This window comes from Callorhinus ursinus, unplaced genomic scaffold (genome assembly GCF_003265705.2).
Source record: "Callorhinus ursinus isolate GAN/ISIS: 27379988/994484 unplaced genomic scaffold, GSC_fseal_2.0 scaffold28, whole genome shotgun sequence".
NCBI classification, from domain to species: domain Eukaryota; kingdom Metazoa; phylum Chordata; class Mammalia; order Carnivora; family Otariidae; genus Callorhinus; species Callorhinus ursinus.
Genome location: NW_027397090.1, coordinates 21,192,626 through 21,218,818, shown reverse-complemented (window position 1 = coordinate 21,218,818; position 26,193 = coordinate 21,192,626). Strand labels below are relative to the sequence as shown.

Here is a 26,193-nt window from a genome sequence, read left to right as displayed (position 1 = left end):
AAAATCTATAAATATGTTGCTATGGCCGATATTCAAGATATTACTGCCTATATTTTCTTTCAGGAATTTTACAGTTTCCGGTCTCAGATTTAGGTTTTTAATCCATTTTTACTTTGTTTTTGTGTGTGCTGTAAGAAAGTGGCCCAGTTTCATTCTTTTGCATGTAGCTGTCCTGTTTTCCCAGCACCATTTATTGAAGAGACTGTCTTTTCCCCACTGCATATTCGTGTCTCCTTTGTTGTATGGTAATTAATCATACAAGCATGACTTTATTTCTGGGCTCGTATTTTGTTCCATGGATCTATGAGTCTATTTTTGTGCCAGTACCATACTGTTTGATTGGTATAGCTTTGTGGGGTACCTTGAAATCTAGGATTGTGGTACCTCCAGCTTTGTTCTATCTCAAGATTGCTTTGGCTATTCAGAGTCTTCTGTGGTACCATACAAATTTTAGTATTATTCTCATTCTGTGAAAATTCACATACATTTTGTCATTCAATCCTCATGGCTGATGAGTATTGTCATCACTACCCTTTGTAGTTGAGGAGGCATACTCAAAGAGATTGTGACTTCCCAGGACTATAAACGGAACTGGATTTCTGGTTTTGTCCTTCTGACTCAAAGCTCTGCATCCCTGGGCTCATTCTGTCATCACTACTGGTGGTTAACTTTTATTCTTTATTTTATTTGTTTTGTTTTTTAAATTAGGCTCCACACCCAGCATGGGGCCCAATGCAGGGCTTGAATTCACAACCCTGAGATCAAAACCTGAGCTGAGATCAGGAGTTGGGATGCTCAACCAACTGAGCCACTCAGGCAATCCACCTTCTATTATATTAATCACACTTTGATCTTGTCCCTATAGTTTTACAAAACAAAAGTAACTGTTTTGCTCCAAGTTTCCAAACTTGGGTCAGATTTTAGAAATTAAGTAAATTTCCTGTAAAGCATTGTTCTCAACCAGCTGCCACGAGACTCCACCCTCCCCACTTGTACCCCCCACATTGGCAGTGTCTGCAGACGTTGGTGTCGCACTGTGGGAGTGGGGGTGCAGGTGCTCCCGTCGTTTTGAGGGCAGAGACCTTCTGCAAGAGAAAGAACAGCTCATCCCCCACCCCAGCCCCAGAGCAATCCAGCCCAGGGTGCCAGAAGTGCCATAGTTGGGGGCCGTCACTAGGAAGAACAAGACTATTTACCCGTTGCTGACCTGGATGTTCAAACCCTCCACCCCACCTTACATATATGGAGTATTTTTTGACTACCCTCAAAATTATTTAAAATCTAGTTTGTGTGGTAGTTTAAGATAAAGGTGATTATGTTTCATAGCACAAGCATATTTGGGAGTATTACAGTAATGTTCCTACGAGAAAGCATTAATACTGTGCTAAAAGTGTTATATATAAGTTAGAGTTTACTGAAAAATAGTTTATGTTCCTGGGTAGGAGAAGAAAAATTAAACCAAAGCACAAGTATTTTATTTCAAGCCAATATTTTAATGTTGTTTTTTTTTTTGAATTTTCTAGCTTTGCCTATGTTGAATGTAAATAAAAAATACATAGGGTACGCTTAGTTTTTGTACAGACCTTTTGTTTCTGTGTGTTTTGTTTAGGACTCTGCCTCTTCAGTTATACCAGCTGTATTTTCAGAGTTGTTTAGTTTGTCATAGTTGAGTAAACAGTTTGTGTAGAATGGATAGTTTCCAGGCTCTTCCAGCCAAGGTCTTACAAGGGACATCTTGAAAGTACTCCTTAGCTTTGAGGTGATGTTGTCCTATGACCTAACAATTGATGTACTACTGAAAGCTTATAATAACTGAGATAATAAAGAACGTGAATTACAGATTTTATATAAACAGTCACTATATATTTTTATAGAGGTTTTATAATCAGGTAATAATTAAATTAAGAAAGCATGTGCTATAGTCTGAAACCAGGTGTTATGAATAGCATCTGTCAAATTGATAATAAACACGGAAGGCCTTATTATAAGGAGTTAAACATAAAGACAGTAAAGCTCTAAGATAGGAGAATTTGAATAAGATTATATGAAATCATTCTTCAACATTAACAGAAACATTACAGTACTACCCGAGTTATTAAAGAAAGAATAAGAATATAGTATAATGTTCTCTTCATGTAACCATTCTTGTCAGTTTTGGTTTGCTAACAGCAAATGAAAGAGCACAAATTTTGCTAAGTCAAGCATTCCAATTACAGTACAGTTCTTTTTAAAATGTACTTGATAACAAAGTGTTAAATACTGAATGTGGTTTTTTTTGTTACTGAGAAAAGAATGTTCAAGCATAAGATTTATGTAAAATCCATTTGTATACAAAAGGAAACTGCAGTAGATGCATGTTTCTCTTAATCCTGATGTAGCAATAGTTTTGCAAAATTCTGTTGAAATTTTTTGTCATAGAGTAAGTCGGTGGACTTACCACTTAGGAATAGCTTTTGCTTGTTTGCATAATACCACCATTTTTAATAGAGTTCAAGTATTCCAAATGTAACAATTTTTTCATTTTATATTAAATGGATAATACTAATAACTACTTTCTTAAGTTCCCGAGCTGAACGCTCATTCTGCTCACAACACAGCGGAAAGCTGCAGGCTGCATTTCCCAGTACCTCACCGGGTTGTTGGATAAACTTATCGCACTGTATAAAGATTTCTTCATCTTCGGTACTGTTGGGCAGAAGTCATTCACTCCCACTTTCGTGATTGAATTAGAGTGAAGGAAGATTATCTGTGGCAGCGGGAGAAAGAAAGTACACAATCAATGTAAAATGAAGATGTTCTTTTTATAGTCCACATTTGTTCATGGGTTTATTTGTCCATTTATTTCATACTGATTTGAATGTATTTCATTTAAAAAATATATATGTACTTGTATGTTTTATACCTGTTAAATACTTATTATATCCTCTCGGGATCTTGTGTGATACACAGAAGTGTTCTGTGTGCGCAGTGCAGCAGGGGCTCCTGCCGTGGCCCAGAGCACACTGCCAGGTCAGCACACGCCTCCCCCCCTCACCTGTGGAGCAGTGTGTGCGCGTGTACTACATTGCATGTGGATAATACTGTGTTTTGAAAGTACTAGAAATGAGCAGAAGAATGAAATACTCCCAAGATTAGGCTTGTGAATATGAATTGTTAGCTAACACTTTCTGTGATCAAGGCAAAAAAGTGTAGAACTGCTTTTTTGTAAGTTGCTTTATAGAAAAATATGTTAAAAGCTTGAATACATATGTGTAATATAGGATCAATAGTCAAATTTTTTTTTGCACCAATGGACAAAATATAGTTTTATAAACTGTGTATATGTCTTTTATATTATTACTCAGAAAGAATGGACAGTATAGGGACTTCCCTCCATTCCCTTTATCTGCCCTTTAAATTCTTCTTTGGTCTTTTTGGCAATTGAGATTTCTGAGAAGTAAGAGCAGTCTACTGACAGCATTTTGACAGGTGAAAGAGTAGAAGCCTTTTGCAGGTAAGGCTAAGGTATCAGTTCTGGCTGTCATTACCTCTAGATTGTACCTTTACATTTTGGTGAGATTGATCTGAGCTAGTCATGAGAACTCCAGGCATTGCTAAAACCTTTTAAGTTTGGTGTGGGAGCCTCCTGTTCCCTCTATCAGTCTTGGGGATTTTGTGACAGGTGCTTTGTATGGTTCATGCACGTTTCCCGGCAGTTCATGTTCAGTGCAAGGTGTGGTGTTCCCCAGCATTGACCTCACTGGGAAACACTGCTGGATGTTGGTGTGCTTGCTTTGTGGACATTTGCTGAATTGTACCCTTATGACTTGTGTTCTCCTTTATAATTCTGTTTTTTGTGTGTTCTAATTCTATTCATTAAAAAAAAGAATGCTAGTAAGAGTATGGGTAGATTTAAAAGCAGCCAGAAGTTGGAATCAGAGTAATTTCTTTACTTGTGAACAAAGAATGCAAATTGGGAATGGCTTGAGAAAGGAAAGACACAGGTTGTGCTCACTGATTAGACATTTAGATGCAACACTTGAAAAAAAGTAAAACTCATAGCCTTGAGATGAACATCTGCCCGTACCACATCCATTTTGATGGCTTTTATCTCAAAAGGGGTGTAGTGGACAAAACCTGTTTATAGGTAAATCAGGAAGAAATCCAGAAGCAGCAAGTGACTCAAGGCCCAGTTTTGTTCCCAATATGTTTTTGCTTCTTAGAAGATGAGGATGTTGTAAATCAGGAAAAGCACATGAGAAAAGTGGACTAAGGTGAAATGGGATTAAGTAGGAATTCTTAATTTGAGGAACATAGGTGAAAATCAGGGAGATCTGTGAAACTCCTAAAATTGTGTACAAAGTATTGTCTTCATTTTTTGTTCTTGGGAGGATCTAAAACTCTATCAGATGCTCCAAGGATTCTGGGGCCCTTCCCACCTAGTCAAGAGTTGCCAAATTCAAACAAAAGGTTTCTAACAATGAAGAAGAAGAAAGAGAAATCCATGGTGCCCCAAATACTGACTTCTGATTATGTATTCTGACATCAATTTTAAAAAATCATACCTACTTCTAATTTAGCACTGCACTGATAATGAAAATACCTGGGACCTTGTCCACATGCACTTCGTGAAACGTTTCCAGAATGAAGGATATATGATCCTCCTCGGATTCCTCCTGACCAGTCCTGCCTTTACATAGCCCTTGCCACCCCAGAAACCTGAAATTAGCCGGGTCAGTAACTGTGCCACAAGGGCTTCAGCACTAGGAGAAACTGGAGGATGGAAAGGGATACCTGAGCATTTTAGCTAACATCTGCTTAGAAGCCGGATCTTAAGAACGCCTCAGGCAACCTGCAGAGTCGTTATATGTGAGTTACCCTTGCTGCTTGCATGGTCTTTGCTTCAGATACTCCTACAGCTCACGGAAGCAAAGGGAAGTACTAGTATCTACAAAACACAAGTGGAAGAACGTTTTACCTGGAGGTATTTCAACTCCTGTAATCCTGGAGGGATTTTTTTTAGTTTGTTGTTTTCCAAATGTATTTCTCTTACTCGTGGTATGTTAGCAAGACTTCCATTTTCGATGTCTGTGATTCTGTTGTTTCCTAGGCCCAGCCTAAAAATGGCATAAAATGCATCAACTCTTAGGCAGACGTTCTGATAGCTGAAAACAGCTGAGTGGGAAACAGAAACCTGACCTATTTGCGTCCGTGTTCAGAGAAAGGTTCTTCCTGGTTGCACGTCATAACCTATTTCAGGGTGTGACAGCTGTCTCCTCCACTGTCAGCAAAACTCTGTAGCTAACCTACACCAACCAGGGGGGCACCTGAAAAGTTCTTCTCATTTCACTTGGTGTCCCTCTGTTACCCCCAAGAAAGAGTAAGGAATAGCTGTCCCTGTTTGTTTTATCTTCACGACAGTGACAGACTTGATTAGGTCTCTCTGCTTCCCCCAGGGGTCTCATTAGTGTCTCCATCATATCCCTACCACTTCTGAGTTGGGGTTTGGGGGGTTTTTACCTTTGCAGGTCTTTGTATCGTTTAAAATCCTCGAGTTCCACAGTTGAAATTTTATTATAGTCTAAATGAAGCTCCAGTAAAGTTGATGGTAGATCTGGAGTAAGAAAACAAATAGGCATGTTAGATGGAGTAAAAAACCAAGTCCAACTGATTATTCATGTACTTGTTAAGTTTCACACTGTAGACTTAGTCCTTTAGGGATCTGCTTCTTTTTTTTTTTCAACTTTTTATTATGGAAAATTTCACATAGAAATAGAAGCTAGTGTCATGAGCCACCACACTGCAGTGTCCAGTTTTCCATATGTCTTTCATCCACCACATTAGTTATCTGTCATTGACTTGTTCATTGATTTTTCTTCATTCACTTGTTTCTTTGCTGGAGTATTTAGAATCAAATTCCATACATAATGTCACTTCACCTGTAAAGGCCTCACCAGATGTCCTTAACTCATCAGGTCCTCTTGTTTCCACATAACCATCCTGTCATTGTCACAGCCATCAGAAGTCGCAGTGATTCTTCACGATCACAGAATATTCCTTTCCCTAATCATCTCAGATACATTGTTTTACAGTTGATTTGTTCAGGTCGGGATCCAGATAGAAGTTTACAGAATGCATTGGGTTCTCCCATCTCTTAAATTTCTTCTACTCTTAAATATATACTTCCTCTTTTTTCCCTGTCTTGCACTGATTTCTTTCAGATATTTGTTTGAGATACTCATTTGTAGATTGGACTGAGGCTTCTACATATCGTTTGTCTTAGTCATTTCTTATAAGCTATGCTTCGATGTAGAGACTGGATTAAATTAAGTAGATCAGCCTTTCGTTTGATGGTCTTAGTGTTTGTTGATGAGTGCTACAGGATCTGTTATTTCATTAAGAATGTAAAAATGGTGATTTTCTGATTTTGTCATGCTTAATACATTTATCAGTAGGATTCGTATCTAAAGAATTTTCCTTCATCAATTATTTAGTCACAATTTTTACGGAAAAGGCAGCATAAATGTTTGCTTCTTTTAAGTAATGAGTTGGTGCCATGCCCTGAAGTGACCAGTGAAATTTTTTTTAGTATTTTTATGAACATGTGGGTTTTTACCTGTTTGATATATTGGATCTATTGCAGTATTTATTCTCTTCAATTAGTAGTAGTTTCTGCATAAAGAGAAGCATCTACAGTGTAACCTGTCACACGCCAGGTACCCTATGAATGTGGGCATCTTCTCTTCTCACCCCTGCATGTTTTGACCCTAGCCCTCCCCAGATTAACCAGAAAATTAAATCACGCCTTATTTTATTAGTATTATTTGTCAACCATAGGTTCTAGTTAGCTAGCTGGGAAAAGTGTTCTTTTTTCCAACTCTTACTGAAAACATTTCCTTCCTTTATTAGTGGTTAAGTCTTCTGAAGCATCCAAATATCAGTACTCTTTTTTTTTTTAAAGATTTTTATTTATTTATTTGACAGAGAACACAAGCAGGGGGAGTGGGAGAGGGAGAAGCGGGCTTCCCGCCGAGCAGGGAGCCCCATGCAGGGAGCCCGATGCAGGGCTCGATCCCAGAACCCTGGGACCATGACCTGAGCTGAAGGCAGATGCTTAACGACTGAACCACCCAGGCGCCCCTACATATCAGTACATTTGCTGGCTGAATTTATGTTGATTCCAGAGTCTACTTTGGATTTTAGAAGTTAAAAAAAAAAAAAACCTAGAGGACAGGTAAACAATTCTAAACTGAGAGGGTTCTAATTTTTTTGGATTCTTATTAGTTGAACTGAATTATATTTATGGAATGACTATATCCTCCAATATGTAAAAAGAACAGAGGGGAAGTTCTCTCTTCAGAAACCTTACATACTAGTTGAGCAGATCCATCACACATACAGAAATCACTAAAAAAGTGTCATAGATGTTCCAGCCTGTTCTAGAATATGTTGTAGCAACTCAAAGAGAGAAATCTGTTCATGTTGAGCAGTCAGGGAAACTTTTTGGAAGAGGGTTTGTAGAACTTGAGGGGACCGTTCCCTTTGCTAGGGCATAGAGAAGGTGGATGACCCAAGAGAAAAGCAGAGCCCCTGCAGGGTAGATGAGCCATGTAGGAGTTTGGGTGGGAGCTCAGTGACTGTCAGCAAATACGTGCCTGCTTTTGCACAGACCCTTCTATTCCTACCCTATGTTCACACAGGGGTCTTCACCCCCCCATGCAGTGCTGCTCTGTAGCAGCGTTTTCCAAATGACCCAGGAGGAAGGCACGTTTCACCTCTTCTTGTGTTAACGTGTCAGGTTTGGTCAGGACCCTTTGGGCCTCTGCCTAATTTCATCCTGCCGCAGGGGTAGTGGATGATTGGATTTCAGCAGTCAGCCTTCACATTTTAGCAAATAAATGATAAAAACAGAAAACTCCACTGGCTTTTGAATGTCGTAGGGATCTTGAAAGAGCGGTTAAATAAGTTGAGAGATTTAATTCCAATTTAAATTTCTAAAGATAGTGGCACCTGGCTGGCTCAGTCAGTTAAGCATCTGCCTTCAGCTCAGGTCATGATCCCAGGGTCCCAGGAATCCCGCATTGGGCTCCCTGCTCAGTGGGGAGCCTGCTTGTCCTCCTGCCTCTGCCCCTCACTCCTCTCATGCGCGCGCTCTCTTGCTCTCTCTCGCAAATAAATAAAATCCTTAAATAAATAAATAATAAATTTCTAAAGATGTTATATGTTCCTTAAGCCTTTGGAAAAATCTTGAAAACATCATGAGAAGTTAAGCCTTCATTTTTAAGATATGCTGAAACTTGAAGAGAACTGGTCTTGGGATGTGTTGCAGTGTAGGAGAGGCTGCTGGTGAGCACAGCGCCGGGGCAGTGAGCTCCAGCCTTTCTCCTCCCTGACCCTCCTCTCGTGCCCTCTGCCTGCCCCTCACTTTTGTCCACTGTCAGCATGTCAGAGGCTTTTCATGTATGGGACTTGTTAGGTGGCATGTATTTTTGTTGGTGGTGTCTGAAAGATGAGAAGTAAATCATTTTAGGTTTCTTGTTGAAAACAACCACCTTATTGAATGCTAAAGAAGGTGGCTTTTTAATTGTGTTGTTCTGAATTAAATTGATTTTTCCTGTATAAAAACAAAATTGTCTTTCCAACTTTTACTTCTTATGATTTTTCTCCTAAGTGAAAGATCACCACTTGATTCCTAAGAGCAGCTTTGCTGTGTCCTTTAACTTAAGAGTTGATGTTTGTTTTGTTAATCTGGATCAGGTGAGTAGTAGAAAAAGGTTTCAATGAAGTCTCTGCTTTTCCTGTGGACACGGAAGGACAGCTGTTTGAAAGGAAACTGTATGATTAATCACAGGGGTTATTTCTGACTCAGGTCATCATCACAGCTGAGAGAGAGCACCCCTGTCAGAGACCAGGAATGGACTCTGAGCAGGGTTCCCAAGAAGGGCGAGACAATCTAGCTCATCGCCACAGTGGGAGCTTGCAGTAGACAGTTAGAAAACTGGTCCAGTAGCAAACCTAAGAGGCACTGAACTTTGAGGCACCAGGTTCAGGTCCCATCATAAAGAACAAGTCTCCATCATGTCAGGAGAGGGCATTCACTGGGTGCCTGACACCATCCTCAGACCTTTCTGTGCACTGGCCCATGAATCTGCACAGCACCTGAGTGAAGACATGGGGTACAGGGTGCATGCCCACCCCTGCCAGAGCCTGTATCTGCCCCAGTCTGGCCCCATGCATCTTCCCCAAACTTCCTCTCTAGAGAATGTCCACCTCTAGCAGGTTCTTCACGGAATGACAGGTATATATGAGTAAATGTTAGGAAGAAGGAATAAAAAGCTCATTACTTCTTAATGTTTGTTCTCACTGGGGAAACAAAAAGATTCTGGTTTCATACTGGGAAAAAGAAAAAGCACTATGTATGGCTCTTTATGTGTGTGAAAAAACAACAAATTTCACACTACCCCAACTAGACCTACTGATAAAAAGGGTTCTGACCACCTTGGGTTTCGACAGTGTATACAGCTTACAACAATACATTTCATGGTCATTTAAAGGTGACAATTTTTTAAAGTACTTTTCGTAAATAAATACAAACCTTTAGGAACTGAGGTCAGTTTTGCTTCTGCAATTCTGATATGGAACACTGTCACTCCTTCAAATGCCCCTGGTTCAATCCCATTATTATCGAGAGGGTTTGCACTCATTTCTGTGGGGGGCAAATGACATAATTTAGCATGCATTCATTGTGTATGAGGAAGACTCAGTGCGGGCACAGACATCCCAAGAACTACGGGCTTGGGAAATACAAGCTTTATCCTGCATCTTTTTCACTTGCTGTGTTTATTTCTTTGTCTATCTGTTCCCCTTTCTGTTGCTCTCAGAAAAAGACTGCTTCGTATTACATAGGCTGAAGTAACAATATGCTTACAGTAGATTAATACTAGAATAGATTTATTATAGAAAATATATATAATAGATTTGTGCTTTGAATTGTTAAGTCCATGACTTGTTATCACTCTGTTCTGACCGTGAGCATATTTTGTTGTGTTAATATTACATTAGAAAAAAGCTAATTCTTCATATAATTTAAAACATTTGTGTTTTCCAGTATACATTTGTCACTAGCTAAGCTTTTAAAATTATAAGTCAATTAGAAATTGTTATTTGATTAACAGAAATATAATTTTGGGGAGATGCCAATAAATGAGGCTGTTTGGTAAGTGCCAGGCATTTGGCCTACCTAAGTAACTGAGGAAGTTAATGAGAATATTGACCATGAATTTTGAATTTTGAATGAATATTGGAGAGGCATGGTTATACGACGGGAGTTAGAAGTAAAATAGGGTGGAGTTTATAATGTACAACATAAATTTCCCTAGCTCAGCAATCTTAAAGCAGATAATGTCAATTAGATGTACATTTCAAATAATCTCTGAATTAATTTTGTATGTTATATTTGAGTAGTTTATACAACACATTAAAAATACTACCTTTTTTGGTGTAAGCATAACCTTATTATTTTTTAAAAAAAATACTACCTTTAAAATTAAATATGAATTACAGATTTTACCAATTAGGGTGCAATCAGAAAACTGAAACTACAGTAGGTGTTTCAAAGGGGATTCTTGAGAGTGTATGTTAGAAATGGCGTATTTCTTTGTTTGATACTTTGATTTATAAATGGCTTAGATAGAGATTGTTGGATTAAAAAAGTTAATTTTGGAAATTACCAGTCTTAAACATTGCTGGTGATGATGAAGACCTCTATCTTTGCATATTGCATATAATTCCAAAATGTTTCATCTGTTTGTGTAAACTTACCTAGAACATGTAGAGTATTCATTCCTTTGAATGTCTCCTTTTGTATTTTCTTAACTTTGTTATCATGAATTCTGAGTTCTGCTAGTGACTTGGGAAGGTTAAATGGTATTTCACTTAGTTGATTGTGGGACAGATAGAGCCTTCTCAACTTCTTTGTGGTTAGAAAAGCTTTTGGGTGAATCTTTGTTAGCTTATTGTTGTTCAGAATCAAAGCCTAGATAAAGCATAAAGAGATAGACTGTTATGAAGTGGATTTGATATTCTGCAGTGATTAGTTACTTGTGGAAAACAATGGAAATTATGTCATTCACATACTTTATTAATATGTAAATAGTTCCCCAGTCCAATCTAAGCTAAAACAAATATTTACTGCTGAGTTGGAACAGAGTGGTTTTGAGCCTTTGGTTTATCTTTCAGTAGGTGATGTGTTCATGCAGTTAAGCCCTTCCCCCTCCGCCCCCCCACACCCCATTTCCCTTCAGGGAAGTAATCAGTGGTATTATATCTAAAAATCTATTCAGAGGGCACCGGGATGGCTCAGTTGGCTAGGTGTCCGACTCTTGATTTCGGATCAGGTCATGATCTCACGGTTGTGGGATCCAGCCCCGGGTCAGGCTCTGCATTCAGCAGGGAATCTGCTTGAGGATTCTCTCTCTCTCTCTGCCCCTCCCCACCCTTACTCTCTCTAAAATAAAATAAAATGAAATGAAAATCTATTCAGTCACACCAAATATGTTTTTGTATGATTTTATCTACTTTTAAAACCTTACTTCTTTTTTTTTTTTAAAAGATTTTATTTATTTATTTGACAGAGAGAGACACAGCGAGAGAGGGAACACAAGCAGGGGGAGTGGGAGAGGGAGAAGCAGGCTTCCTGCGGAGCAGGACCCTGGGATCATGACCTGAGCCGAAGGCAGATGCTTAACGACTGAGCCACCCGGGCGCCCCAAAACCTTACTTCTTTTATGTTTACTAATGTGAAGCATTTTTCCCAGACTGGAGATGTGTAGGCGTAAACTGCTACAAAGTGCCCACCACATGCTGGCTTATCTCAGACACTGGGGAGACAGCAGTGAGTCCTGAGAAATGCCTCAACCCCTTCTCAGGGCCCCGTGGCAGCGGCCTCAGAGGAGCTCCAAGCTCAGACAGCAGCCCAGCTCTGCACTGTCAGGAGTCAAGCCCGTGAGGCGTGTGGAGAGCGCCTGACTGCTGCACCTGGGTGTGCTGGGCAGCAGAAACGACTCCATGTGTCCCAAGGGCGGTGGCTGGGGGCTTCATTCCTTGGGACCTTCTTTCAGAGAGCAGCTCTAGAGTCGTTCCGTTTATGAATGTTGTCACCAATCCCATTCTATACCAACCTTCCCGATCTTTCCAGACAGACTTGATATGCCTTTCTAGTGTTATTCACACCGTGGTTCTTCCACAGAAGAAATACAAACACTTTGGCAGCTGAACTCCCTTGATTATTCTCTTTCCTGTAGGCCTTTATTGTTTATTTATTTATTATTTTTAAAGTGGGCTCCACACCCAGAGAGCAGCCCCTCTTGGGACTTGTACTCATGACCCGAGATCGAGACCTGAGCCAAGATCAGGAGTCGGACGGTCCACCGCCTGAGCCAGCCAGGCACCCTGTAGGCCCTTTTCTTATCCTCCTGTCAGGTATACCATCTCACCTGAAGGAGAACAGGAACTAGTAACATGTCCTTTTTCCTGTATGCCACCAGCTAAGTGTGTTCTCTTCTCCTTTGGGGAAGAGTGTGGGGTAACAACTCGTTGAGCCCTCACTCAACCCTATGAGACAAAGTTAGAAATTATCTCTCTCCCTTTCGCGCGGAGGAAAGAGGCCCAGTGACAAAGAGGGGCCTGCGTCCTGTCTGGCCTAGTTCCTCTGCCCTCTGCGATATGTTCTGCCACAGTGGGCGCTTACTGTGGGCCTCCACTGTTGGGGGTCCCAGAGGGAGTGTGTGCCTGGGAATTGCTGGTATCCTCCTGGTAGGACGTGCATTGCCAGAGCTACACCTAAAAGGAAGAGTGAGCAGTGCAGGGTGGAATGAGTGTGTATGGAGGGTCTCATGCGGCTGTCCCCGCAGACTGAGTTAGCGTCTGCAGTTCCCTTGCACTTGCCATTCCAGAAGTGACAGTCACAGAGCCCCAGGCAGCGTGGTTACAGGTAAGGACAGAAGATGAGAAAAGGGTAGCTTTTCAGAAGTCGGACAGGAAGTCTTCCTGATGAGTGAGGCTGTAGCCATCTGACTGCCAATTCGGCCTGTGTGTAACGATCCCACTCATTCCCTAAAGCTGGATTGTCCTTTGTGTAAGAACCAGAAGGCCAGACAGCCAGCCGAGACATGGAGAATTTATAGATTATCTGAAAAACACTTTTGATTTTCTTTAAGGACAGGTACCATACAAGATGATATTATAATTAAATGTTTTAAAATAGCATGCGCACAATTCAGGTAGAGAGTGTGCAATGAGAAGTGTTTTCCCATTGAGCTAGTCAGGAAGCACGAGGGCTGTTGGCAGCACTGAGCCACTGGGTGCTGGGCATTCATTCCTCTGAGTGAGTTCCACAGCATTGTTACAGCTCTGTCACAGCAGGGGAAGTCAGGCTTGGTGAGGCAAGCCACTGGCCCAGCACTTACTTCTAGTGGGGCCAAGGTTTGAGCCCAGGCCTGCCTGACTCCAGAACCCACTACCCCTCCAACAAGTGCCACATAAAACTGACCACACAGAAACAAGCCTAACACAGCTCCTGATACCTTTCAGACTCATTTCCCAGTGAATAATGGGAGTACAAGTGGGCTAAGTCCCTGGGATACTCCCAAGATGTAATAAAATTATATGACAAATTAAAAACTGTTTATGAGGGGCGCCTGGGTGGCTCAGTCGTTAAGCGTCTGCCTTCGGCTCGGGTCATGATTCCAGGTCCTGGGATCGAGCCCCACATCAGGCTCCCTGCTCCACGGGAAGCCTGCTTCTCCCTCTCCCACTCCCCCTGCTTGTGTTCCCCCTCTCGCTGTGTCTCTCTCTGTCAAATAAATAAAATCTTTAAAAAAAAAAACTTTATGATTTTGGTATTGAATACGACTTCAATTATTCTTGTGGTTGTGTAGCTCAATATAAAGTTGAAGAAGTGGTAGAAGCATGCGTAGGCTGTATTTCCAACTTCTGAGAGTTAATAATGGCCTTGCCATTCTCCAGAGGTTTCTGTGGTCTGAAGTTGGTGGGATGGACTGGACAGATTCTTGGTGGGATTGTCCTAATATTTTAGTGATGCCTCAGTTATAAGATAAATATATGCTCTTCCAGTCGCTCTTTTTTTATATATGGGAACTTACGGAGTCTTACCAAATCTAAGCTGTCTGGTCATGGTCCTGGGAGCCCACACCTGGCATCACAGGGCGGCGTGGCTTTGCCAAAAGGATAGGTAGAGAGCCTAAGGAAAGATCATTCCTTGTGGTGCCTAGAACATGGCCAGCCTCAGTGTCCTTGCTTATCCAGCAGACACGAACTGCTTGCATAATGGGCCTCAATGGTCCCCTTCCCTGCATGCTAGGATGGGTCTTCAGGGTCTACGCACTGACCCGAGGGTGATGGGAAGGCAGGGCGGCCTGGAAGGGGACAGGAGGAGAACAGGCCTAGGGGATCTGAAAGAGAATGATGTGGCCATGGTGTCGGTACCTTCTCCTCTCAGTGCTGTAACTGCCCTGGACACGACAGGCCTTAACGTTTCCGCCCTCTAGCACGGCATGAGAATGTGCGAGCCTAGCCTTGAAAGGGGAGTGTGGTTGCCCTCCGCACCAGCACCCGAAATCCGTGCTGAGGGGAAGAGTGGACACCCCCATTGCTGGGACGTGTGGAATCAGGCTCTTCCCAAACCCAATTCCAAGATAAATTAGACATTTTACTTGCTAAAATCTAGAGGCCCTAAGGGTTACATAGAAAACTAAGAATCTTGGGCGCCTGGGTGGCTCAGATGGTTTCAGTGTCTGCCTTCGGCTCAGGTCATGATCCCGGGGTCCTGGGATCGAGCCCCATGTCGGGCTCCCTGCTCCTTGGGAGCCTGCTTCTCCCTCTGCCTCTCTCTCTCTCTCTCTCTCTCTCTCATGAATAAATAAATAAAATCTTTAAAAAACAAAACAAAACTATAAAAAAAAAGAAAACTAAGAATCTTTTAAATCTTAGAATATTAATAAATATTGTAAGGAAAAATTATTTTTCATTTTTAAAGTTCTAGGGGGAAAGAAAAGCCATACAAGTATATATTAATTAGATATAATGCATGTCCTGCTCTCAGAGATTTATGGTGTCTTCAGATAAGTCAACAGGTTTGGGTACACTGTATCCTAATGAGTTCTTATAAATAATCATCATCTTACTCATTTTAGTGTATAGTGAGTGTGATTACCTAAATAGATCATAAGCTCATTTTAGGACCGTTTACTTAAATGCTTAGCCCATTACCTTTTACCTGGCTTTCATTTCAGGTAACATCACTCGAATTAAATTAATCAAATCTAATTTCTCATTAACTAGAACACTACTGAATACCAGGGATTTTGTCATTCTTCACACACAGAAAAGTAAGACTTGTTTACACAAAATATGAGTAATCCTTTTAGCAGTGATAGAGATTTTCACTTAAATATGAACATATATATTCTTACATAAAGTGAAGTGAGTCCTTTAAAATCATTTTCTTTGATTTCCTTAATTTTATTGTTTTGAAGGTCAACCATTTGAGTATCGAATGGAATGTTGCTTGGGACGGAGGACAAACCTGAGAAGTAAATGAACACGTTACACACACATGATACGCTGAAGAAGTTTTCTAATATGATAGAAACGTACGTTTGTTAAAATCCACAGTTACCATTAAGAAACAGCAAAACATTGCTCTTTGGAAAGACCTGAAGACCTTTTCGAGTAACTTATATATTTTTGCAAGGTGTCTAGCTGGGTCTAGCTGTCACTGCTCATCTGCACAAGGTGACAGATAAGGAGGTAAATTAGGGCGCACCAATATGACTGCAGGGAGGTGACCGCAGGTGAGGTGCAGCTCCTGCTGATGCACTGGGGTTGAGGAGCAGTAACATTCTCTGCCACTACTCAGGCTGTTGTGGGGCTGAATTGGAACCTGTGGGTTTTGATCATATTAAGAAGCCTCAAATGTAGAAAGTTGTGCTTAGAAAATAAATTATATTATTTTCATGTACATTCTTTAAAGTGTTACTACGCATTTCCTTTAACAATGAACTGCTCTACTCAGTTGTCAGTTATTTGATTTATAAAAACTTACTCATCTATAACTCCCTGTTGATGTCTGGGTGTGCAGTAGACCTTTGCTGACCCCCTCCCCCTCAGGGCTGGGTCTTTTCCAGCCATTGCTTTGACCCCCCTGTCAGTTCGCAGCGTTGATAGTAGCTTTCTTTCTGGGATGTGAGGTTAAGGTTCAGCTGCATCATGCTCTCTGTGTATGTAGGTACTCAGTCATGTTAGTTAAATTACTTAAAGACTTAATGTTTTTTCCCCTCTTGAATTAAAACACAGAGAAGAGCAGGAAATTACCCAGAGCTGTACCTGGTGCATTTCTTCCTTACTTTTCTTGCTTTCCCTAGATGGCCGAATATACCCACCCTGCTTGTCAGGCCATACAGGAGTTATGCTTGACAAACATGGGGCCTTCTTGTTTTTCCCCAACATTTGTTATTGAAATGTTCAAACATTAAAGAAAAGTTGAAAGAATTTTACAGTGAAAACTCATAGTCTCTTTCTACCATCAGCATTTTACTATACTTACCGTTCATCCATCATCCTTTTTTATGCATTTTACAGGGAGTTTCAGATGTTAGTATGCTTCTGGGGGAGCCATCCTTGCTTCTAAGGAGCAGTAGTATATTTAATAGCCCCATCGAAGGACTCAGTATCAAAATACTGGGAATGTCAGCACTCTACCCGATAGCCTTGAGTACTTTTCCCTCCATAGTTTAGAGCGATGACTCACTCTTTTAAGAAGTTTGACCACAGATAGAAAGAGGGAAAGGGAGTCACTTGGCAGATTGGCAAGGTGGCCATTTTGATAGACGATTTTGGTCTTAGGAAATGAAGTGGAATAGTCTTGGAGGAAGTGGGCGGCTCTGCAGAAAGCACCAGGTAACTTAGACTTGGAGTGACCTTGCTCACCCCACCCCTGATGAAATTGGAAGCTCTGGAAAGAAATTCATTTTCTGAGGGAGAAAGAGTGACAGGGCTCCAGACCCTTTTCATTGTCGTGGTCACGAGGGAGAGTTGAGGTATGTACAGAAGGACAGATGTGTGCCACACTTTGGCTTCCCACAGTGAGGCAGGTCTGAGCCTGCCCCTCATCTGGAAATGGGCGGGTACAGTGAACCCTGGTATGCATTCCCCATCATACCCTCTCCCTGAACAGGTTATGAGTGTACCCCTCTATTCAAGAGCATCTTCATTAGAAATATTTAAAAAAACAAAGTACTCAGCAGAGAATTATGCATTTTAAGACTTTAGAAAGTGATTTAGTTCAGTCACTTCTTTTCTAGATGGTTCTAAACCTAAATCATTCAAAACAAAGAGCATTGACTTTAAAAATTCCTACATTAGAGATTTCACAAACTCTATAACCTGTTTATTGCTATAGACAGGCAATTTATCTTGTCCTTGTAGAATGTTACTAGAAAGCACACTGTCAAACTGCTGACATCCTGAAATGAACCACAGTGCTGTCCATTCGCTCTGAAGGAAATTAAAACGAGCCATTTTGATTCAAATTTGAGAAGAGAAGGAAATGTTCTATGTTTGTTATATTTTCAAAAAACTTAAAAATTGCTTTACAATTAGTGAGCTGATTTTTGAAATTTCAGCGAGGACTCTTACTATCCTTTCAATTTTATCAGAATGACATTTTCTCCAGAACAAGTTGACATATGTTCTTACCTAGATCGGAGCAGTGTACAACTCTCGAGTAGCATTGGCATCCAAATGGACATGTTGGAAACAGATCAAAAGGGAAAAAGGGGTTAATTGGCTCTCTTGTTGGAAAAAGAGAGTTGTCATCATCAGGGTCACCATCCACTTCATCTTCCATGTCCTTCAGCATCATGTTCTTTAGCGTCACATACGAAGGACGAAATAAGGGCTTGGCAGAGCATAAAGCCAAGAGCGCTAGGAGCACACACTCCTTCATGTTGTCTTGTGTAGGGGGCCAACCTAGGACTAAGGAGACACTGAGCTAAAGTTAAAGTTTAAACAGAATCAGAGTTAGTAAGAGCACAACAAAATGGCATTCTGACCCATTGCTTGGGTGAGTAAATTTATAAAAAGTTTTTGGAAAGCAGTTGTGCAATATGCATTGGAAGTTTTAAAAATATCTTTATTTTTCATCCACTAATTCTTTTTGTAATCTAGTCTCAGGAAATAATTCTAATGTGCATAAAGATGTCCACCACAGAATTATATATAATAGCAAAAAGTTAAAGATAATATTAATGGTTAAAGCGAAATAGTAAAATAAAATAAGGTGTATGTATTCCACAAAATACTTTTGAACTCACAAAATATTTGCAATGTTTACAAATATTGGGGTGCTTGGGTGGCTTAGTCAGTTAAGCGTCTGCCTTTGGCTCAGGTCATGATCACAGGGTCCTGGGATCGAGTCCCGCATGGGGCTCCCTGCTGAGCAGGGGGTCTGCTTCTCCCTCTCCCACTCCCCCTGCTGTGCTCTCTCTCTCTCTCTCGCAAATAAATAAATAAAATCTTTTAAAAAACTAAAAAAAATAAAAATATGGAACATTGTATTTTTGGAATTACAAAAAGCAAATATAAAAAGTCCATATGTAAAGTATACTTACAAACACTCAAAAACTTGGCACAAATATAGCTAATTGATAATCCTGGGTAGTAGAACCATGAATGACGTGTGTCATCTTTTTTTTTTTTTAACTTTTATAATGGCCAATAAGTACTACTGTTATACTTAGGAAACTAATGAGTGCTTTTAAAAACAAAAACAGATAATCATACCTGACTCCCTCTTCCCCATATCCTTCCATTGCCTTAATATCTTAATTTATTAATTATATATATATATATATATATATATATATATATATATATATACTTAATATGTCCCTTTCGAAGTAAAACTCCCATGTACCCTTGGCCTCACATCTGGAGATTGTCTGTAATGACCCCCCCTCCCCACCGCCAGCCTCACTCTCAGACTTGGTCACCTTTTCCACAGTGTACTTGGATTTCCTCCTTCTAATCTGTTCCATTGTCTAATACCTGATCCAGAGCATCTGAGGGCCAGACTTTCTTACTCTTTTCTTGCTCATCTTTCCACTGAGTTTTGTTTGTTTGGTTTCTTTGAGGGGTGGAGTTATTTGTTTTCAACTGTATTTTTAAAGCCCACAGAAAACTAGAATGAATGATCTAGAACCTTGTGAGCATAGATTTGTTGTCATCTAATGGCAGATTTTTCTACAGGTGTGTTTACATATCATGGTTTCTTAACTGTCACTTGAGAAGCATACAGTCTTTGTAATTTTCAAAAATTATGAAATCAGCTAAGACGGTCTTCCAGTCTTCCCTTTGCGGTATGCAGTGGGTGGCACACAGATGCCCACTGGTAAGGCTGTGCTCCGGCCAGAGGGCACGCACCCTCTCCCCAGGTGTCCCTCAGCCAGGTCCCCAGCGGTGCAGCTGGCCCACTTGCTGTGCCTAACATGGCAGCACCGTAGCCGCTGGCCCACTTGCTGTGCCTAACATGGCAGCACCGTAACCGCACAGGCTGTCCAGAGGCTGTTGCAGTTGGTCCAGCCTCGGGAAGAGCTGGCTCTCCAAGTCCTTGAGAGTCATGCTGGCTGCTCACAGTTTCCCAGAACCCAGAAATTAGGTTTAACCTCTCTCCATGGCCTTGCTCTTTCTGGACTTAGGCATCAGAAATGAAGTATTCAGCTATATGTGGTATGCCTTTTAATCCCCAGGGGAAGGTGGGGAAAAAATTCTATCATCAGTCATTAACCTGGTAATTAACATTATTTAACTTAGAAATCTAAATGGCAGTATGAACACTTTGTCTACTGGGCGGCTGGACATCACCAGCTAGATACATGAGATTTCTCTGTGATAACCCACGCTCGATTATGTGACAATCAGGACATACCTGAGAATGGCAAACACTTTTTTATGTTAATAATTCACTTCAGAACCAGCCTGGCCTCCCACCTCTTCCCTGCCTTATGGAAGCGTCAAGTCAGTTGACTCCAGACACATCTCCCACATTAACCAGGAGGAACGGGAGGCGCAGAGACCTTCAGCGGCTTCCCCAAGGCCACATAACCAAAAGAGTCAGACCCCAAGGTGGAGCTCACACTCCCAGCCTGTTGTCTGCATTTTCTGCTACTGCCTGTGCGGGAGCACGCTCTTGCATTCTGAAAGCCGGTGGCCTCACCCGCACACTCTGTCATCTCTTCTCCAGCCAGTCCACCCGTCTGCACAAGGAGGGGTGCATGTGCAGCCTGGACTGGGAGGGTAGGAGTGGGTATGGTGTGTGGTCAGATTCCTATGGTGCAGAGACCCTGTGCTGGCCGCCTGAGGCCCAGCGGTGTCTGTCGGCTGGCTCCAGGATGGGCAGGTTCCCTTTCCATGTCCAGTCTGCCAGCCCCCAGGAACCCTGGCACAGGCACCTGGTGAGGTCAGCTGGGTTCCGTTTCCACTATCACTTTGTCTCTGGCACGTTATTTCTGCTTCCCAGCTGCCTGCCCAACTTTGACCCATTGTATTTCTTGACCTAAGGCATCTGTGTGGTTCCTGGCTCCCTGGTACTTGGTTCCCAGCTTTGCATTGACTTTCCAAAACTCCCATTCCATAGCGAATTCAGCCCTGGGGTGGGTCCTTAGCCACACCAAAGCTTGCCGCAGGTACCAGCTTATCCCTTACCATTGCTCTGCAGCTCTGCCTTCCATGTTCACAGCTGCCCCTGGCTCTGCCTTTGCTTGAGCTTGCTGCAGTTTTCCAGTGGGCATGTGCCAGGGCCCTGCTGTGTGCCAGGTGCAGCGTTAGGATGCAGACTCTGCGACATAGAGGCCCCTCTCTCCCCATCCTCTTTCCTCCCTCATTTCATTTCCCTCCTCAAAAAAACAAAACCACAGCTCCTGATCCACTACTCTCAGCCAAGCACGGCCTTGTTGTAAAAGCCAAAGCTGGAATGCCAGGTGCATGCATGGGAAAACTGAACAAACGCCTGAGTTAGTAAACGGAGCTGAACCGCGGGGAGGCACTGTGCACCGAGGCTGGCACTTTGGAGGGATCTCCAGGTGTGTGGCCCCCAGACTCAAAGGGCAGCATTCTTCACCAGAGATCTGTTTACTCCTCATACCCTCAGTTTACTGTTGGAGACGGTAGATGTAAAGCCATCTCTAAAATACACACACACACGGTTGAAATAGAATGCACAAACCTAATAAGAGAGAGTAGGCTACTGAGTGAAGGACTCTTTTCCTCTTTTAGGGGCCTAGTTTTTAAAATTACTATGTTGGTTTTTAAATATTTTAAATATCAGTCTGCCGACAGAATTTGCTCTGGTCCCCTATATACTTTTGCCAACCACTTCTGTAGCATCAGATAGTCTACACAATCCAAGATTTCTCATCTACCCTCCCCTCCAGAGTCAAAAAAAAAAAAAAAAAAGTCAGACAGCAGTGCCCACCTGGGGAATCTTTGGGGGGCCGTAGTTTCCTGAGGCCTGCCCCCAATTACCCTGGTCCATGGGAGATGAATTTAATCAAGAGTTATTTTTGAATTGGTTTGTTGAGTTTCAGTATTTTCTTGTAGAAACTTAGAGCTATAGAGGAGCTTGTAGGTTCCCAGTCTAGACCAGAGAAATCTATGTAACAGGTACTATATCTGAAGTGATAGACATAAGAAAACCATAAAACCTTAACAAATCCACATAACAAGAGGAACATGGTAGAGCTCCAAACACTTCTGGGCTTTCCCTGACCTGGCAGTGGGGCTGGGGACTCGCGTTCACTCCTCCTGCCTCAGGACCCAGGAGAGCCCGGGAGCCAGGTGCAGGCGAGGATTAGGGACAGTGGTGTGAAGAGGCCACGTGCAGGTGAAGGGGAGGGGCAAGCCAAGCATCAGGGCTGCAGACCAGCCCCCCAACGGGGTCAGGAGGCACATCAACCAGTGTGCCCCCCCTCCTCTCTCCCTGCCCCGGAGGAGGTGGGGGCTCTGGCTGCTAGAGCAGGCTGGGTACCCGGGACACTTTCTGGTTGCTGGCTGCTGGGTCAGCACCCCTTGTTCATGCCTCCTTGGGCCCTTCCCCTGCAAGTGAGGGAGGAGACCTGCGGAGTCAGGAAATGGCACGTAGGTAAAACTCCGTCTGGGTGTTGGAGCCTCCCCGGAACATGCTGGGTCAGTTAGTGTGTCCACTCTCTGCTTGCATGACTCCAGTGTGTGCTCCTCAAGGGGCATCCGGTTCTCCCGTTGTCCATCTCTGCTTGATAGAAAATTCTTTATATGGAGACCCAAAGTGCCTTCTGGCATGTTCTCTCCGTGCTACTTCTGACTTCTGTTAGCCATAGAAGATTAATGTGATCTCTCTGCATTCTTTTATATCCTGGCTCCTTAAAAAGAGAAGTCAGGCGAGCCTTGATTCCATGAGGGATTCACCCTTTACACCCTTCATCTGAAGTGAGAAAGTACAAGTGATAGTGGGCCCCAAACCGTGCCCTACCCTAGCTGACCAATTTTTTTATCAGAAGAAAAATATTTGGATGTCCAGGAGGGAATGCTATATAGCAGTGTTTTTCTATTATTCAGAAAGAATATAGAGTATTATTTCTCATTGAAAATGATGTGACTTTTAATTGTCTTATTTTTAAATTTTTTAGTTTATTAATATTTAGGCTTAAGCTCTTATTTGATAAGTTTGGGCAGTAGTTAGATTGTGCTATTTTTAAAACCTTTTAAAATATTTGTGTTTTGTTCTCAGGAAGACTCAGTATTTCCCCAGTTTAGACCAGTTTTGCCAGAGTTTATTACTCATGGAAAGCTTTGGACTTTGGTTTCAGGTTTCTTTTAATCAGAATAATATCTGGAATATTATTTCAGTGCTACTGCTGTTCTTAATAAACCATGGCACGGTGTAGCCAGGAAGGGCCTCTGAGACGTTGCTCCCACAGAGGGGCCAAGGCCAGCCTCCTTGCTCCTGCATTGCCTGCCTCCACCCCACCCCCAGCACCACCCCTGGCACGGCCCCGCCAGGCCGGCCCCAATCCCACAGTGACTTCCAGACAGTAAGGAGACTCTCCTCAGAGAGGACGGGGCACGCGGTTTGGCCGGGTTCTCAGGACTGGAAATGGAGCTAAGAAGTGTCTTTCTGAATTTGCATAAACTCCTATTTTCCACTTAAATGTTCCACAAACTTAGAATGGAAAATTTGTCTAAGTGAAATGGTATTTCCTCTCAGACACTATTATTAGGAAAATAAGTCACTGTGCTTTTAAATCTCATGCTTAAAGGTCTGCTTGGCGACTTTTCCCCTGGCTGACTTGTCCATATCCACTCACAAGTGCTAGTAGTAGATGTCAGTTGAAAATGTGATAGAAGGTCCTCCGTGTGTGTACTCACAGAGGGCATCCGAGCTGGATCCAGGTACAATCGAGGCACAGCCCTGTACTTGAACAAGTAAGGAAGTTCAGCGTCCAAACATGCACTTGGACGCTTACAGTACCTCTGGAAGGAAACTGATGCTTTTAAAGGCCACACTGTCCTTAAAGAAAGAATTCGCTTTGCCCTAGAAATGTAAATCGCATCTGATAAAGAAGTTGTGACTGCCTTTCCTTAGACCAGTTTTTGTCCTTCGTTTTTCAGTGCATCTTAAAAACAAAACACTTCTACTTCTTCGTTCCCCAGTGTCTCCTACGGTGCATTAAGACTTGTGCTTGTAAAGTGCTTTGTCTCAAACCTCAGATCAGGTACCCAAACATTCATTTGTAGTGGGGTAGCTGGTGGAAACAGAAGACTTCTTTCCACCACGCTGTGTTGTGAAATACCAAAAACAAATTAAAAACATCAAGATACTTTAACGTGTGTGGGCTTACGATTTCTTTGTATTTCCTTTTTTTTTTCTTTTTAAACAACTCAATGATTCTTGGAATTGGAAAAAAAAAAAAACAAAAAAAACACTGTATTCTTAGAGAGAGATAGACCCTCAGGTTTCTTTGTGACTTCACCCACAGCATGTGGCCGCCACACCTCTGAACACACTAACAAGAAGGAATGCTGTGCTCTGTTTAGATTCTGAGGAAGTAAGACATCAACTACATTGTTTAACTTCTTTTCACTTAAGATTTAATTTAAAAATTTACTTTGGTAGAGGACAAAGGAAACCTTTATTTTAAATTCTGACTATGGAGTTGTGTGAAAAGAAGTTTCTGATCTTTCCTATTGGATATGGAGCTAGTTGAAGTATTGCTGATAACTATTCTTTCTTGGAATTATAATTCCAGGTAGCACTGAAATAATATTCCAGAATTATCCATGTTAACTGTCCAGTGCTATCTTGTTACATAAGAATAAGGAAGACATTTATCAAAAACAATATGAATATTCAAATGTGTAAGTAAAACTGACATTTGAATAATTCATATTTTGAAAACACATTAGAAAACATAGTTTTGCATTTTGAAAGAAATATTTACTGTTTCACTTAATGTTTTTGTGATATCCATAAACTTAATTATCATTAATTATTTTAAGGTCATGTTATTTTCCTAAAAGAACATACTCAAAAGATTTTTGTTTAAATATTTTTAAAATCAATCATGTTAACATTTATGGTGAAGCATCATAACAGGTTTTCATTTAACTGTAAAAGTCAGTTACATGAAAATGAATCCATTCAATAAAAAACTTAAAGGCTAGGTAATTTTATGTTATATATTTAAGTACTGACTTTTAAGGAATTCTGCAGGTAAACTTGATCATATGTTTCACAAGCACTGATGTTAATAACGTCAGTGTCCCCTTAGTATCAGCTATGAAGTTGTTCCCTGTACATGAAGAAAAGACTGAAAACATACCTTGTCAGGAGGGAGTCAGTCCTGAGGGTCGAAGCTCCCAGCATGTACTCCTTCTCTGTCGTGTCTTGCTGCTCCAGGTGCTGCTGAAGGAGAGGTGAGAGGGTGTCTCCGTAAGTGAGCAGCACGCCGCTGCCGAGTGTGGTGTGGCTGCACCCTGGCTGACACTGGAATAAGCTGCCTCCACAGATTAGCCCAGGGTAGGACTGAGGGGCCAGATTAAAACTTGTTACTGCTCATGTGTTTTCCATCACTGTTTGTATCGTAGCCAAGACTTCTAGCTAAACTCTAGACGTCTACTGGAAGATTCTGAAGAAAAAAAAAGGGAGTTTAATAATGCATGGCAACTGGCCATCGAAAGTGCAGTCAAAGTCATTCAAGAAATACCTGATTTGAAAAAATACTTTATGAAATTCTTAAATGAACAAATACTGATAGATTACAAATTTAAAAATCACTCACCCTATATAGACTGACAAAATATTCATCAATCTTGGTAAAAAAATACCGACATCACTGACGTGTAAACCCAGGTCCAGCTGTACCTGAGAACGGGGCCATGCCACTGCTTCATTCTCATGGCTGAAGCCATCACGTTCATGTCAAGCATACTCGCCCAGACTTTTCTCGGAAGCATTCAGCCCTGCCACGGGCATGCCAGATCACTGTACACGAGGCCCTACTCAGGGCCCCGGCCCTGGCCTGTAACTGTAATCCCAGCAGGGACACGTGCCTCCGGGGTCACCAGCGTGGGCTTTCCCTTTCCAGAAGAGCATGCAGGGGGACCTGGCAGCGGGAGGACGCCATCTGAGAAGGACAGCATTGTTAGCATCCCCTGTACCATGCACCCCTTGGGGAATGCCAGTTCCCACCGCAGCTAGGGCCTCATCCTTCCAGAGGGGGTCTCTTCTGTCTGCTGAGAACAACTCACAGTGGCAGGTAGCTGCAGGGGATCTCCTGATGCCCAGAGTTGGGGGCCAGCCTGTTTTCAGAGTGTGTTTCCCGTGGGTTAGCAGGGCCGGAACTCTCCTGCCATAAAGAATCTGTCCTTTCCCACCTCGCAGAGAAGTGGCGCGTGTAGGAGCGAGGCAGCCACGGCCCCAGAGAGTGGGTGGTGCCTCCGAGGGACGGGCAGCCAGCTCCCCATAAAGAAAATGCCCTTCCGTGGACCTGGGGTGTGCTGGCCCCGTTGCCGGCCTCCACGGAGAGTCCTGTTCGGGTCCAGTGCTCATGCTCCCATGGACGCAACTGTGTTTAGTTCAGAGGTGTATCCATTACCTTGATG

General features: G+C 42.2%; 2 protein-coding genes across 5 annotated transcripts in view; one reads left to right on the top strand and one right to left on the bottom strand.

Annotated features, from left to right (window-relative positions):
• The window catches only part of CENPP (centromere protein P), a 229,887-nt gene that overhangs the window by 117,608 nt on the left and 86,086 nt on the right, over positions 1 to 26,193 (top strand). The gene's annotated exons all lie outside the window — the stretch shown is intronic.
• On the bottom strand, positions 1,473 to 25,953 carry ASPN (asporin). Of its 2 annotated transcripts, none has more exons than XM_025891755.2 (9): positions 25,840 to 25,953; positions 24,912 to 25,217; positions 17,755 to 18,033; positions 15,471 to 15,583; positions 10,801 to 11,014; positions 9,575 to 9,685; positions 5,500 to 5,593; positions 4,958 to 5,096; positions 1,473 to 2,746 (listed from the first exon to the last, which is right to left on the bottom strand). In XM_025891755.2, the coding sequence occupies exons 3-9, from the start codon at positions 18,002 to 18,004 to the stop codon at positions 2,549 to 2,551; spliced, it is 1,119 nt and encodes a 372-aa protein (XP_025747540.1). In that variant the 5' UTR covers positions 18,005 to 18,033; positions 24,912 to 25,217; positions 25,840 to 25,953; the 3' UTR covers positions 1,473 to 2,548. The 2 variants fall into 2 exon arrangements, with proteins under 2 accessions (XP_025747540.1, XP_073734350.1); XM_073878249.1 differs by having other exon boundaries at positions 24,912 to 24,994; positions 25,840 to 25,943.